A 15,713-nucleotide genomic window follows, 5' to 3' on the forward strand; every position below is an offset into this window, starting at 1 on the left:
TAGGAATGCATAGAAATATTTTTATGGATTCCTTGAGAATAATACAATGCTAAAAGAGAAAAGTTTACGGATTCCTTGAGAACATTGATCTATGAAATATTTTTATAAATTTTATATAGGAAAAAAAAAGTGAATTTTTTCTCATTGATGCATCTTCCTAGTTTAGCCTTTGGATAACAACTACTGCACATACTTTGTCATACACACATTTTTTTAACTGAAATCGTGTTTTCAACTCACGATTTTAGTTCAAAATTAGAAATTCTTGTGTATCTGTGTGTGTAACATGGTGTATAATAAATAGTAAATACTACCTTTTATCTTTTAAGTGATATTTATTACACACATTTTAATTCACACAGTTTTGCATGCATGTCCCAAATAACAAAATTCGTAATTTGAAATTATGATTTTTAAGTTTAAAATTATGATTTCAAGTCACAGGTTAAATTGTCTTGAGATGCATGTGCAAATCTGTGTACATTAACTTATGTGCCACAACTTTTGTCCTTATCTTTTTCTCAACAAGTGCACCCATGCGCTATTATAAAGTATGATGATCATTAACCACCTTACATCGCAATATAAGACCAGAACACACATTTACTCGCCCAAGCTAGAGTCTCTCCAAAAGCAACAAGTTATGGGTTGCAGAGCTTTAGAACTTGTAATATCGTCAGCCAAAGGATTGACGAACGTAAATAGTATGACAACAATGAAGCCTTATGCCGAAGTTTCTATTTGCGACAGCCAGAACAAGGCCCTTACCCCCGTGCAAAAATCACCACACTCAGAACTTGGTTCAAACCCCACATGGAACTTCCACGTTAAGCTCTACATCGACGTCGCCAAAGCCAAGGAGAACTCCCTTGTTCTCGTTGTTAAGCTCATGTCACACCGGATATCTCACGGTGTTCCGAACAAAGAAATAGGTGTAGTTCGTGTGCCCATTGTGGAACTGCTAGATGGTTTTGATGAGGCTGAGGCTAACGCAGTAGCTGAAAAGCAAGTGACTAAAAATGCTTTGAGCTCAGATGGGAAGACCCAAGGAACACTAAATTTTTCTTATAAGGTCGGGAGGACCGAAGAATACCCGCCTGCTGGTTCTGCTTCACCGGAGCCTAGCGGCACAGTAGCTGGGTTTGGTCAACTGGTCAAGGCGTTTGGGGAAGAGATAACAGCGGCACTGACTTCAGTGGGTGTATCACTTGGGGTTGCCCAAGCTGCTGACTCTGCTCTGAATCCCGCTGATAATGAAGATGAAGTTGATTCTGAAGCTGGGTTTGGTCAACTGGTCAAGGAAGTGTAGGGATCTAATTAAAGGGTTATAAGATCTATCTAATAAGAATATGAAGAAGAAGAAGAAGTAATAAAGTAGTAATTTATTAGTCTTCTGCTGTTTCATTTAGTCTTTCTTAGAATGTCTTGAGTACTAATCAAGTTGCAAATTGTTTTACATCCACTCCATAAGCATATGAAATTGTGATTGAAAATCACACTTTCCTTGTGAAGTCACGATTTTCGATTACTTTTAGGGGTATGCGTAAAACTGTGTGAAATAAGTTTATTCCTTACTAGTGTTATGTTATTGTTATGTGTTGGCAGTTTTTGTATATGTATGTGACTTTGTAAATAAACTATCAAAAGTATCTTAATTTTGTACTAAGTTTATTAGTGCTTCTCTTGTTTGTTTTTGTTTGGGGGATGATTTTGAGAGAGTGTGAGTGAGCAGGGAAATGATCGTGTTTTTGAGTCTGTCAAAATGAGAGTTTGTTTTCTTTTTTACCTACTACCTAAGCTTCTACTATATGTGAGAATCATATCATACGTGTGAACAAGTGTTCTTCCAATTTAAGCATGCAAAGTATTGTCCCATGATCTTATGTATATTAAAGGCCAATGTCATGTTTAATTACGCATGGCCTTAACTATTATGGGTTAGAGCATGATTAACTAAAATAGAGTAATGGGTGAATATAGGTAACCAAAACAAAACAAAAAACGAAACAAAAAAAAAATTCAAAAACCTACTGCATCAGCTTACCCATTTCCCTCCTAAGATGAGTTTTAGCTATAGTTATTCTCTATCTTTAGGGAGCAAAGTTCATTCTCTAAACATTTTGTTTATTGTATACAATCTTCGTAACTTTAATTGAGTAAAATGAAAAAAATAATAAAAATAAATGGTAAATTGCATATTTGGTCCTTATTTTGGTCTCTAACTTTTCAATTGTATCAATTTGATCTCTAACTATTAAGTGTCAAGTTAATTTAGTCCATACTATTATCTCTTAGATGGAAATTCCTGATATGACTAGCAACCAAAATAAAAATTAGTTTTTGTTGATGTGACAATAAACTAATTTCATATTTTGGTTGTTTGCCACGTCTGCAATTTTTATCCAAGAGATAATGACAATGACTAAATTGACAAGATACTAAAAAGTTAAGGACCAAATTAATACAAATGAAAAGTTAGGAACCAAATTAAAATAAGGTGTAAAAAATAGGGACTAAATACATAGTTTGTCTAAAAATAAATAAAAATAATAATATTTAAATTAAATATGGTTTAAAATAAGAAATTTGATCCGAGTGAAAAAAAAAAAGTAAAAGAGAAACAAATTTTAGGGAAGTTGGTACAAATAGTCTTAACAAGTTTTTTTTTTTTTTTTTTGCAAAACTACACTATTAGTCCCTAAAGTTTACACATTTTGCACTATTAGTCTCTGAAGTTTGAAATGAGCATTATTAATCCCTAAAGTTTTAAAAGTGTGAGATATTGATTCATTTGTTAACTTCTATAGTTTTTGTAAAGTTGTGATTTACAATTATGTTTTATGTTGGCTTTATACCATGACAAAAAGTGTTGTAATTGCATTAATTTTATTTCTTGTATTTTGTGGAATTTTATTGTATTGGATTTAGTATTAAGTTGGTGAAAAATCGAACATGAAATGAAGATTAGTGTAGTTTTACGACTAGCTTACAAGAAGTTCGCAAGAAAAGTAACCTACGAAAAAGGGCACGTGAGAAGCATATGCTAGAAATTGAAGAGTTAAGTGCCACCTGCATTTCGCGAATGCTTCACGAGACAGGCCATCTTGCGAAGTACCAGCAAAACATTCTGTTGGAGGGATTTTACGCGTGACTTTCTTATCCTTCATCCATACTATATATACCCTTATTACCCACAAAAGTATGAAAGACCATTCAGAGAGAAAAACCCTAGATAGGTTTTCTACAACACAACAGACTCATCTTTTAGAGAGAGAGAGCTACTCATCTTTAGTGAGAAATCATTGTAGTCTCTTCTCCTTCCCTCTCCCATTGTCATATCTTGAGAGGAGATTTGTACCCAAACACAACCCATACCTTTTCAGAATGTAAAAAGTATTTTAGAACTTGGGAAGCTTTGAGGATTTTCCAAAAAAAAGCTGGTGAGGCTTGGCGGATGCAATCAGGTATATTGCGGGATTCGAAAAGCTAGAGAAGACATGACTCTGAGAAGTTCGTTGGTAGCAGAAGCTTGGAGGGCTTAAGTACATTGGGTAGACTAGGCTTGGAGGGTCTTTTGTTATTCGTGTACTCCAACTTTATTCTCTAATAGATCAATTTTGACTTGGAGGGTCGTGGAGAGGTTTTTCACCGAGTTCTTCGGTTTCCTTTTCGATAACACGTCTTGGTGTTATCTTGTGTTTGCATCTCTCTTCTCTTACTCTTGTGCTTTACTTTTATTGTTTGTTATTCATGTTTATGCACTAGAGTAGTTATCAGTTCATTACGCACATTTACTCTTGTTCCGCAATTTGATTAAGTAAAAGTAAAAGTAATCTAGCTGTAATTTTTATTTGGGAGTCTAAACAAGCTCGTGTGTTTTCACACAAATCCGAGCTTTCAGTTTTGTTACCTAATTGTCTAATGGAGTATAAGGTGATATTTTTTAAATGATGTGGCGTCTTATTTTATATTGAAAAAATGACACATCACTAAAAATTGACCCAAACCCATTTTAAATGGTGGGTTAACCCAGCACACCCAAATCAAAACACACCAGACCCAATAGATGGAGAGGAAGAAAAAATTTGAGTTGTGATCTCCAAGCTCCTCCTCCCTCCAGAATTTAGACAAAGCTCCAACTATGTAATTGGTCGACTTGAGCACTTGCCAAGAGACCCTTTGGTAGGTTCTGTAAAGTTGTAATTTACAACTATTTTGTGTTGGCTTTAATTCCGTGTCAAATTTGATTATAATTTCTTCAATCATATTTCTCTATATGTATGTGAGTTTCCAATTATAAGGAATGAGTGTGAAGACTCAAGCTTAAAAGGATGAATAAGTGGATTTCGCGAATGCCTTACGAGAAGCTTACTTGCGAAAGAGTCACGTGTAGAGCACATGACTGGAAGTTGAAAAGTCATGCCAGGCTAGAAATTTTTGCGAGTGTCCCGTGGGAAAGGTCATCCCGCGAAGTACTCGCGAGACTTTCTGTTTGGCAAAAATTTATTTTTTGTTTTACCAAGTCTTTACCTACATAATATATACTCTCATTACCCACAAATTGTAATGAGTGCTTTTCAGATAGAAAACCCTAGAAAATACACTTGAGAGTTAGAGATTGTTACATCCACAATCATCTACACATTTCCTTGTGGTTTTCCTTAACTCTTAGCTCTCCATCTCTATATCCTTGAGAGGTTAATAGTTCAAACACTTACCACACCCATTCTGAGAGTAAAGTGAGATTTTGGTGCTGTTGGGAAGTATTGGAAGAAGCCATTTATTGGAGGATGCAATCAGGCTAAATTGCGGGATCCGAAAAGCTAGAGAAGACAAGGTTCCAAGAAGCTAGTTGGTAGTAGGAGCTTGGAGGGCTCAAGTACATGGGGTAGACTAAGCTTGGAGGGTCTTTTGTTATTCATGTACTCCAAATTTATTCTCTAGTGGATCGATTTCGACTTGGAGGGTTATGGAAAGGTTTTTCACTAAGTTCTTCAGTTTCCTCTTCGATAACATGTCTCGGAGTTATCTTGTGCTTGCATCTCTCTTCCCTATTCTTAAGCTTTCCTTTTATTGTTGATAATCGATGAATATGGCTTAGGGTAGTGCTATTGGTTGTTTGCACTCATTTACTCTTATTCTGCACACAATCTAAGTTAGAGTAAAAACAAACTAGCCGTAATTTTTATTTAGGGGTCTAAACAAGCACTTGTGTATTTACACAAATCCGAACTTTCAATTGGTATCAGAGCGAGTACATGTACCAGATTTCATTATCCTAGTGTGATCCTAGACCCCAAGTGAGATGGATAGATCTCAATCTCTCAATGCTCCTCCATTCTTTGATGGGAGCAACTATGCTTTTTGAAAAGTATGTATGCGTGCTTTCTTTGTGCCATTGATGAGACAGTGGGATTTTATTGAGAATGGGTATGTAAGACCCACTACTGCCAAATTTGAATGGGATAAAGCTGCTCTTACTTTGGCAAATGCCAATAGCAAAGCTATTAATGCTATTTTTAGTGGTGTTTCTACTGATGAGTTTCACAGGATTTCACATGTGAAGACTGCCAAAGTGGCTTGACCATTCTTAAGACAACCTACGAAGGTACTAAGAAGGTTAAGGACACTAAGCTTCAAATGATCACTACTCGGTTTGAAGAAATAAAGATAAGTGATGATGAGTCGTTTGATTCCTTTTATAGGAGACTTAACAAGATAGTGATTGTTAAGCTAAACCTTGGGGAGAAGACAGAAGATGCCAAGGTGGTGAGGAAGATCTTGAGATCCTTACCCGAAAGCCTCCGGGCTAAGGTTATAGCCATAGAGGAGAGTACAGAATTGGATGAGATAAATATTTAAGAACTTATTGGATCTCTCCAAACCTATGAGCTCAGACTCCCTTCTTACAAGTCCAGCAAATCACTTTCTCTTAAAACTATAAATGAGAGAATGGGTGATTCCTTCAAAGAAGACGATGTAGAAAAGAAGGTGGCGTTTCTTGAAAAGAACGTTCGGAAATTTCTCAAAATGAAGAACAATGGGAAGTCTTTTGGCAAAGGAAAATTCTCATCCTCAAAAAGTGACAAGAAGGAGTTAAAGAAGAAGGATGGGAAAGACTCATCATCAACTCAAGGAATTGTGTGCTATGAATGAAATGGGCACGGACATCTCAAGAAAAAATGCCCAAACTATTTGAGAAGAAAAAGGGAAAGTGTTTACTACCACCCTTAGTGATTCCAAAAGCTCAAATTCCAATGCGGAAGGAGAATGTGATAGTGAGGAAAACTATTTAGCTTTCATGGCAATCACAACGGTTGACTCTAGAGATGAGTTGAGCAACTTGGTTGATGAGCTTGGTGTACATTCCAAAGGTGAAGAAGTTGAAGATTCAGAAGATGAGGATGTGTGTCTCAACGAAGGTGAGAAGAACCTTCAATAAGTGTATGATGTGTTGCTTGAAGATTGTGGAAAATATGCAAAGGATGCAAACAACGCCGTTAAGAAGATGAAGAAAATTGAATAAGAGCATAAGTGCACACTTGTGCAACTTAAGGAGGCAAAGTGTGAAGTTGAAGAGCTGAAGGAAGATTTGGTGAATCCCTACTCAAAAATCAAGTTCCTTGAACTTGAAATCATTCAAGAAAATGTTAAAGTGGAGCGCATTTCCACCAAAAACTTGACATCATGCTCTCTTCTCTAAAACCTTCAAATGACAAAGTCGGTCTAGGCTATGCCCGTGAAGGAAGCTCAAGCAGCAAACCCAAGAAGGAAGTGAGATTCATATCGGCCAAAAATATAGAAAAATCTAAAGTGGAGAAGCCCGAGATTGAGATCCCTGCTGTTGCAAAGAGAACCATTGGTGCAAAATTAAAGAATAAATGGAAGTCATTACCCAATAATCAAAGGGGACCTCAAGTGAAGCATTTCTATCATCATTATAGCGTGCGAGGGCACATAAGGCCAAATTGCTTCAAGCTTCAGGCACTGAAGAGGGTTGATTCTGTGCGTGGCCAAGATAACTCAAAAAGAATGCCAAAGGGAATTCAAGCTAAAGGAGAAAAATGGGAAACAACTCATTGGAGATATTATAGAGATGTTGAAAAACATTTCATCATGCCTTGCTAGCTTCACCCTGAGGTTTGAGAGTTATGTCGGTCATACCCCTCCATTTAGGGATCTCACCTAAAACACTCGTACAGTATGGGTGAAGAAGGGTACTCATGAATGATCATTCACTATGCACATGCATTAATACTTCCAACGTATTAGGGTCATAGTCTCATGCATCATGACATATGCAATCTTCATGTGTCATTGCTTTCAGTTTTTAGCATATTTCTTTTTCAAATCTTTGTTTGTTGTTGTGTTGATCTTACTTTATTTGTTTTGTTTTTTACTGAGTTGAAAATTTTCAAAAACCCATAAAAAATGAAAAATCTCAAAAAATTTGATCGCTTGTGTTGTGTATATCATATGTGAGTTTGGCCTAGTAGCTCCGTACTAATAGCGTAGTGCATTTATAAGCTTAACTTGTTATGTATGCACATTTTCTAAGTGTGAGCGACATCTAGAAATCTAGATTTGATTGTTGTAAATAGATCTTCAAGCTTTTCATGAATAATTGGTTAATAGTCTTACTTGATCTTGATACATAAGTAGACTTGTGCCTATATATCTCCTCACATTTTCTTTTTCTTTTTCAAAAGAGCTCTTCAAATGTCAATCTCCAAAAGGAGAAAAAGCTAAAAAAGCCTTACTTCGAAAACTAGTCTGACTAGGAAAAGGTGGAGCAAATATGTATTAAAATGTAGACGTAAATTCACTTTTGGTTCCTACATTTTGGGTCATTTATTGATTTGGCCCCTAAAATGATTTTGCTCTTAGGTCAGTCCCTAAAATCAAAAAATCGATTCTATTTTGGTCCCTACCGTCAATCTACTAACTACACTATTTGCTAATGTGGCTAATAAAATAAAATAAAAATATTTAGCATTTTCTAAATGCCACATCACATATAAATTAATAAAAAAAATGCCAGCTCAAAAAATTTAAACAAAAAAAAAACTAATTTAAAATTTTAAAGTAAAATCATTTTCTTTTTAATTCATTTTCTTATTCTTCTTATTTCTTTAACCTCATCAGCATTTACTAATGTCAAATTCTCTCTTTTTAAATTTCTTTTTCTTTTTCTTCTTATTTCTTTAACCTTATCTTTTTAAGTATATATTTTTTTCTAATCTCAAATATTCTCTCTCTTCACCGTCCATGGATAGAATCTCTCTCCATTGTAACTCCATGGCCGGAACTCACAAGCTTGATGCGAAGAAAATGATCTGCCAGGGATGGTATCTTGATGCGGTCTTGGGTCTTGGGTCGGCGGAGTTTCTCTTGAGGGTTTTCACGTGGGAGGCTCGTTGGTGGAGGTAGCAACACACCTATTCCCGATCTACCATGGACGAGCCACCCTAAGCCTTATCTCCTCCGCCTATGGCTTCACATGTGGTCTGATTTTCCTCTCCTTTTTTGTTGGGTAAAAGCAATTTTAGCTTAGCTAGAAAGAGAAGGAAGTACCTGGGAGTAAGATTTGGGAGTTGAGGTCGATGATTTGGTGAGCTAGAGCAGAGAAATCGCGAAGAACATCTGATGACTGACCGATGGCTTTGATTGAATTGTGCTCGATGACGATCCCACCGTTGCGAAAGACTCGGCTTTGAGGATCCATGGTGACGATCACAACACTGTGGAGTATAATCAACGAGTTGCCCTTAGCTTCCTCCATTATCAATCTCTCCTTTTTCAATTGCAAAACTTTGTTCCTCTTGTTCTGGGTTTGTTTTTGTTTTTGGTTTTTGGAGAGAATGTGGAGTTGTTTGATTTATATGGGTTTCTTGTGTGTTTGTTTCCCAAGAAAATTTTTGGGTTTATGGGTTGCTGGAGATTGGGTTGGTTACTATATTTATGGGTTTGTTTCTCGGGTTTATTTATGGTTTGGTTTCTTGGATTTATTTTTTGGTTTTCTGGATTTAATGGAGATTGGATTTGGTTGCTGGATTTGAATTTGGGGTTTGCTAGAGATTGGTTTGGTTGCTTCTTGGACTTGGGAAGAACATGAAGAATATTTCCTGTTAGTATTTAATTTAATTTTTTCTTCTTTTCATTTGTGTTCTTCTGATATGGGTTTGAGTTCTTGGTAACTGAGTTTGCGTTATTGTGATTTGAGTTCTTGGTTGCTGGGTTCATGTTCTTGTGATGGGTGAGTTCTTGGTTGCTAGGTTTGTGTTCTTGTGATGGGTTTGAGTTCTTGGTTGCTGGGTTTGGTTTGTGAAGAACATGAAAAACAAGCTAAAGAACATGAACAACATTATGAAAAAAGAAAAATTAATTAAATTTAATTTAAGGTTTTTCTTTAAATTTTTTTTTAAAATTTTCTAAGGTGGCTTTAAAAAAAAATTAAAATGCTGATGTGGCATTTAAAAAAGGTCAAATAAAATATTTTATTATTATTTTAATAGCCACGTCGGTATTTAATATGCCAACAAGGCACTCCGTTTGCCACATTAGATTTTTCTATTAGTGGGTTGACAGCAGGGACCAAAATAGAATCTATTTTTTGATTTCAGGGACTAACTTAGGAGCAAAATTAGTTTAGCGACCAAATCGAGAAATAACCCAAAATGTAAAGACTAAAAGTGTAATTATGCCTAAAATGTATGGTGCCAAAGCCAAAGGCTCAATTGTAAAAAATTCATCAAAAAGTTTATGGCATCGCTTCTTCTCTCCTCATTGGCTATCTTCTCAAAGGCAGGAAGACCTTGCTCTCTCCTCCTTGACTATCTCATCAAAAGCGGTAACACTTTGGTCTCTCCTCTTTATTATTTTCTTCTCCACGCACAATCTCTCTTGGTTGTCTTTTTTTTTTCTCTCTCTAAGTAGCTCTCTTTTGACTGCTTACTCTGTTCTCTTGTGCGGCAATCCTTGTTGCTACTCTCTCTTCAATATGCGGTTATATCTAGGGATAGAGCTATTTGATGACCTTGGGGGCTAATGACCCCCCTGGAATTTATGAAACAAAAAGAAAAGTATATAATATTTTATGAGTTTTTTGAATTTGGGCTTAAGAAAATTGTTCTTGCCCTCTTCTACCCACTCAAAATATAACCTTGACCTCTTTAACCCAAACAACATTCAAGAAAAAGTAGCCCAAACAACATAAAAAGTAAATCTCCTATCTGCTAAGTTGCTTTGACTCTAGTTTTGATCCTCTCTTTTTTGGCTGAGTTGCTCTCTCTTTCTTTTTGTGTCGTTTAATTTCTTATTGTCTAATCTCTTTCTCTGAACGGCATTATTACTGTTTCACTTTATTTGACTTTGAAATGAGTTGGTTTTTTTTAATAGTTATAGAGTGGTGTATAATGTGTTTTGGGAGTTGCTCTGTTGCAACTGAATAATTAATTCAATTGAGATGTTTTATCTTTTTGTTTAGTGGAATGGTTACCGTTATGTTTAGCAATTAGTAGATAGTAAGATTAAAAATGCCATACCCAAGCGAGTCATGAGTCATGACACACTACACATTGTTCAATGGTTGATGCACACAGACACAATTACTTAAGTTCCTAATGAGATTTTTTATGTACAAGGAAGTGGTGTTTGATACTTTGCTCAAACTATTCCAAATTATAAATTTATGATTAACAATTGTCATACTTGGTTTGAAATTATTATTTTAGTTATGTTGATTTTTGAGATTTAAAATAATGCTATATTCCTTTTTGATATATAATTGCTTTGTAATTTATTAAAAAATATTTATTCGTGTCTTTCCATTTGTTATACTAAATGGATGCTAGTTTGAATTTTCATGAAAAAAAAATGTTTTTATACTTTGCCCCCCCTTGATAGAACTCCTGGCTTCATCCCTGGTTCTATCTATCTCTATTTCTCTTGTGCGGCTCTTCTTTTTAGCGCACACAAATTATCTCTCTCATTTTTCTAATCTTTATTCAATGTAGGATTTAACTCACACATGTATACCCAACAAGTAAATTCAATAAACAATACACTTTATTTTCCCAATTGGTTTTTCCATGTTAGACAATATCTTACCAACGATGCTTAGAAGTTTGATTACTTGACCATGGACTATGTCTTTTGCATGTCAATACCTATCACATGAAAATCAATGACATTAATAAGCACAAAATAAACATTGCTGGTAAGATAATCCACCATTCACAACAGCCATTGGATTGAACCCAACTCACTTGTAGTTTTTTTTTTTTTTTTTTTTTTTTTCTGGGTCAGAAAGGGCTACTTATATATTAGAAGCAACAAATCTATTACAAAAGGTGCTAGCTTTATCACTAGCTAACAAAGACTTCACCACAGGCGATGGTTCCACAAAAACAACAAAAGTAAAATTGCGCCTAGCCCCTATTCTTGCTAAAGCATCCGCGCATTGATTTGCTTCGCGATAGGTGTGCTCAACCCATTTGTTGGGGATGACTCTCAGGAGGGTCTTGCAGTCAGTCAAAAGAGGCTCCATTCGCATATTGACAGAATCATTATTCATAAGTTGGACAACACTCGTAGCATCCAATTCAATAATAAGGCTATTAAGATTAAGGTCCTTGCCAATATAAGACCGTCTCTTAAGGCCCACAACTCTACCGGGAAACTATTAGTGCAACCAAGACTTCTAGAAAAACCTGCAACCCATTCTCCATTGTGATCCCTAATCAGCCCGCCTCTAGCCTTTCTCGGGCACCCTAAAGCTAACCCATCAGTGTTGAGTTTGGCCCATCCCACTGGTGGTTTCCTCCAAGCAACAGGGACTAAAGACTTAGAAATAGAGAGTTTAGTTCTCATTCCTATAGCAAAAAATTCTGTAGCACTTAGTTTGCACTTCTCATTGATCTTAGTGTCAGGAATACCAATCCTAAACACACAAGCATTATGCTGCAGCCAAAGGTGCCAAATTTCCGTAGGAAATACGATACTCCATGGGATTCCCCAATAGAAAGGGCCAGAGTTTGTATTACAGTTAACTTCCAACCATTCCTTAATGGGTTTATTGAATGATTCCCTAAGCATACGAGGATAATTTAGCTTCTGCCAAAAGTCTTGTGCAAACTCACATGTACGCAGCAAATGGCCAAGTGATTCAGTTTCTTTAAGACACAGAGGGCATGTTGGATTGAGGTTTAAACCTCTTGAACCTAGCACTTCGCGAATGGGAAGGCTGTTATGCATGCACAACCAAAGAAAGAATTGAATCCGAGGTGGTGCAGTGGTCTTCCACACCCATGACATAGAAACAGTATTCAGGTTCAAGGGGTTTAAGCCTCTTGCCAATAAATAAGCTGGGGATAGAGAGAAAGAACCATTTTTTGAGTAAGCCCATGTGAGTGAGTCTTCTGCATTAGTGTCACATGAGAAAGGGGTTGCTTTTATGCTTTCCGGAATTCGGTCAGGTAGTACAAAGGAGCTGTTCTGCAAATCCAACCCATGCCAGCATCATAGTATTGATGCAACATCACTTTGTCTTCATTTCTTGAAAGTGGTCCTTCAATGAGACTTCTAAGGGTGCCATTGGGGAGCCAAAAATCTAGCCAAAGGTTGACATGGAAGCCATTTTTTACTAACCATCTTAGACCTTTGACATATACAAGTCCACCTTTTTTTCAAGCATTCCAGATTCTAGAGCATAGGAGATTCCTACCCTCTTTAGATAGCCTCCTAGTAGTAAGGTATTTCTTAGCCAACATCCTTGCCCAAGGGGCCTCACTTTTATTAGCTAATCTCCAGTAGAATTTAGCCAAAATGGCTTGGTTCCTGTACTACATTTGGTATAGGTCCAGACCTCCCCTGTCCTTTAAGAGTGTAATAATGCTCCAGTTCGCCATGTGCATTCTTCTATTCTCATCAGTTGATCCCCACAGAATGTCTCTTATTAGTTTATCTATTGCATCACACACTTTGATTGGCAAAGCATGACATTGCATGTAATACTCCGCTATAGAGACAGTTTTTGATTTGCCCAATACCATCTTCCCAGCTTTGGATAGGAACTTAGTTTTCCAACCACTTAGTTTCCTCTGAACTCTGCCTATGACAAAGTTGAAGGCATCTCCATTTCTGCCTTTGTATATAAGAGGAAAGCCTAGGTATTGACCCAAATTTTGAGTTGCATTTATTCCCAATTTTCTGCATATGGATCTTTTGCATCTTCTATTAACATTTGAAGAAAACAGAACCCGAGATTTGGCTAAATTCACCTTCTGCCCAACAAGCTTGCAAAAAGTATCTAGCACCTCTATAATTGCTTCACAATTCTTGGCATTAGCTTTTGCAAAAACCATGAGGTCATCTGCAAAAAACACATGAGAGAAGCTTGGTCCATTCTTAGATGCCTTGATTTTGTCCCATCTCTTGTTTTCACACATTGAGTTGATCTGTGCACCCAAGAATTCAATACAAAGGAGGAAGATGTAAAGGGAGATGGGGTCTCCTTGTCTAATCCCTCTTGTAGGCTAGAATGAGTTCAATTTAGTGCCATTAAAGAGAAAATCAGTTGAAGTATTGGAGATGAAACTCATAATAAGGTTGATGATGTTGGTAGGGAAACCAAAATGGTTCAACACTATTCTCACAAAGCTCCATTCCAAATGATTGTAGGCCTTTTCCAAGTCAATTTTAATCACCATGTACCCATCATTTCCTTTCCTCTTCTTAAGTGAGTAGATTAGCTCTTGGGCAATTATCACATTGTCAATACCCATTCTGCCAACCAGAAAAGCAACTTGCATTGGAGATATTAAGGAAGGCAGCAAGGGTCTTAGTCACAATCTTATATACTGTGTTACATAAACTTATAGCTCTATAGTGACTAACAATTTTTGGTCCATCTTGCTCTGGGATTAGAGCAATCAAAGTCTGATTTAGGTACTCAGGGACTTGTTGACAAGTGAAAATTTTCTTAACCTCCCTTTTGACAGACTCTCCAACTAATGACCAAAATCTCTGGAAGAATCCAGCATGCAGACCATCTGTCCTAGGAGCTTTGAAAGGCTTCATGGTCTTCAAGGCATCTCAGATTTCCACATCAGAAGGGCATTGGACAATGGAGTTGGCTTCTTCCATAAAAAGGGTAGCACACCAATCATTATCCCATTCAGGATTAAGGGGGCTGTAGAGTTGCTTTGTTTGATAAAGCTTCTTGAAGTGGGTGACAAAAATGTCTTTCAACTCCTCAATATTGTGAACCCACTCACCATTCTCATTTAAAATGCTTGAAATTCTGTTCCTACTTTTCTCACAAGAGTAGACATATGGAAGTATGTTGTTTTCTGTTCACCATGGATGATCCATTCAGTTCTGGCTTTCATAGCCCATATTTCTTCTTCAAGCTGGAGGATGAGGTTGTACTCATCATTAAGCTTGTTTTGAAGGTTAATTACTGGGCAAATAGAAAGGGCATTTTGGATTCCCAGGAGCCTAGCCATGATAGTCTTCTTCCTAGTAAACACATTACCAAAAATTGTTACAAGAGTTTTTTTTTTTTTGGGGGGGACTGGTGTTACAAGAGTAACTACGAGTTAGTTACTCTTGTAACACCGCCCCCCCCCCCCCCCACCCCAAAACAAAAAAAAAAACTCTTGTAACAATGGAATTACCATTAGCCTCATACATGTAACACTAATGACCCATTAAGCCCACCTATGAATTTAACTGTGAATAGAAATGAATTACAGTATCCAGAGGTTCTGGTATAGGTGTGGATCAGCACTTAGGCTAGAGACCTTCCAGATTCTTTCATTTTCAGTTACTCTTTTTCCAGTTTTAATTGTGATATGATTTCCTCTTAATTTTGACTCTTTTTTTTTTACTTACCTTTAGTACTTTTTTAATTAAAATCTCATTTTATTTTAATGAGAAACTATCACATCACTCACAAACTAAATAAAAGATGGAGATTAAAGCCAATTCCTACTTACTATTGTGTATTTAAAACAATAAGAGACCTCCAATTAAAAAAGTACTGGAAATAAGTTAAACCAATTTTTCGAAGACTTCCATAGTCCCCAAGCTTAGCATATTAATACCAAATTTATTAAATCAATTAATTAATTATTTAATCAACTAATTTTTTACCATTTTTTCTTGGAATCAATTAATGCTTTGTCTTTGGATTGGATTGGGTGCATGCAACCTTACCATAAAACATATTCTCAATTGATAGCGTTATGACATATCATTTAATTTGAACTAGACTAAAAATAAACCAATCATAATTAAGAGCTCATAATCACATATGATTAGGACCCAATTCATGCAAGTGCACATTACTATTAAAACTTGTTTTTTATTTTTATTATATATATCTTTCAATCTAGTGGTTTAATTAAGGCTCATGAACTGTCATTTTGATCATTATGACTTTAATATTTATTTCATGCAATGCAATTGGAAATCAAATAACTAAAATTATAGTTTTACCCTTGAGATGTGATATGATGATAATAGGCTCTTGAAAGTTGAAAAGCAAATAAGGTCAAATGAGAGTTGCAATATAGGGTATCTATATTTGTCACATCATTTAAAAAGAAAAAAACCGTGAAATAAATCTCTCTCCCCTTTACTCATGGACATAAGATACGCCCAACAATATTAAACAATCGTATACTACTATACTATCAAATATCTTTGTT

At 36.1% G+C, this 15,713-nt stretch overlaps 3 protein-coding genes across 3 annotated transcripts; 2 read left to right on the forward strand and 1 right to left on the reverse strand.

The window, feature by feature from the left end:
- Positions 1 to 715: 715 nt before the first annotated feature.
- LOC142639462 (protein SRC2-like) lies at positions 716 to 1,309 on the forward strand. The gene has a single exon (XM_075813633.1). It carries the CDS (start codon positions 716 to 718, stop codon positions 1,307 to 1,309), a length of 594 nt encoding a protein of 197 aa, XP_075669748.1.
- A 3,043-nt stretch (positions 1,310 to 4,352) lies between these two features.
- Positions 4,353 to 5,862, forward strand: LOC142639463 (uncharacterized). Its single transcript, XM_075813634.1, has 2 exons — positions 4,353 to 4,472; positions 5,551 to 5,862. The coding sequence occupies exons 1-2, from the start codon at positions 4,353 to 4,355 to the stop codon at positions 5,860 to 5,862; spliced, it is 432 nt and encodes a 143-aa protein (XP_075669749.1).
- Positions 5,863 to 11,571: 5,709 nt separating this feature from the next.
- On the reverse strand, positions 11,572 to 14,507 carry LOC142639464 (uncharacterized). Its single transcript, XM_075813635.1, has 4 exons — positions 14,322 to 14,507; positions 13,897 to 14,082; positions 13,050 to 13,457; positions 11,572 to 12,495 (listed from the first exon to the last, which is right to left on the reverse strand). Exons 1-4 carry the CDS (start codon positions 14,505 to 14,507, stop codon positions 11,572 to 11,574), a joined length of 1,704 nt encoding a protein of 567 aa, XP_075669750.1.
- Positions 14,508 to 15,713: the final 1,206 nt, after the last annotated feature.

This window comes from Castanea sativa, chromosome 6, assembly GCF_040712315.1.
Source record: "Castanea sativa cultivar Marrone di Chiusa Pesio chromosome 6, ASM4071231v1".
Taxonomy (NCBI): Eukaryota; Viridiplantae; Streptophyta; class Magnoliopsida; order Fagales; family Fagaceae; genus Castanea; species Castanea sativa.

Bases quoted from the DNA above. Each gene is read 5' to 3' on its own strand.
- LOC142639462 (XM_075813633.1), top strand. From the start codon at position 716: ATGAAGCCTTATGCCGAAGTTTCTATTTGCGACAGCCAGAACAAGGCC.
- LOC142639463 (XM_075813634.1), top strand. From the start codon at position 4,353: ATGCCTTACGAGAAGCTTACTTGCGAAAGAGTCACGTGTAGAGCACAT. The intron at 4,473-5,550 runs GTACTCGCGAGA...TGAGTTTCACAG, and splicing joins GGGAAAGGTCATCCCGCGAA to GATTTCACATGTGAAGACTG.
- LOC142639464 (XM_075813635.1), bottom strand. From the start codon at position 14,507: ATGGCTAGGCTCCTGGGAATCCAAAATGCCCTTTCTATTTGCCCAGTA. The intron at 14,083-14,321 runs GTGAGAAAAGTA...GATGCCTTGAAG, and splicing joins ACTTCCATATGTCTACTCTT to ACCATGAAGCCTTTCAAAGC. The intron at 13,458-13,896 runs GTTAGTCACTAT...TTGGGTGCACAG, and splicing joins AGCAAGATGGACCAAAAATT to ATCAACTCAATGTGTGAAAA.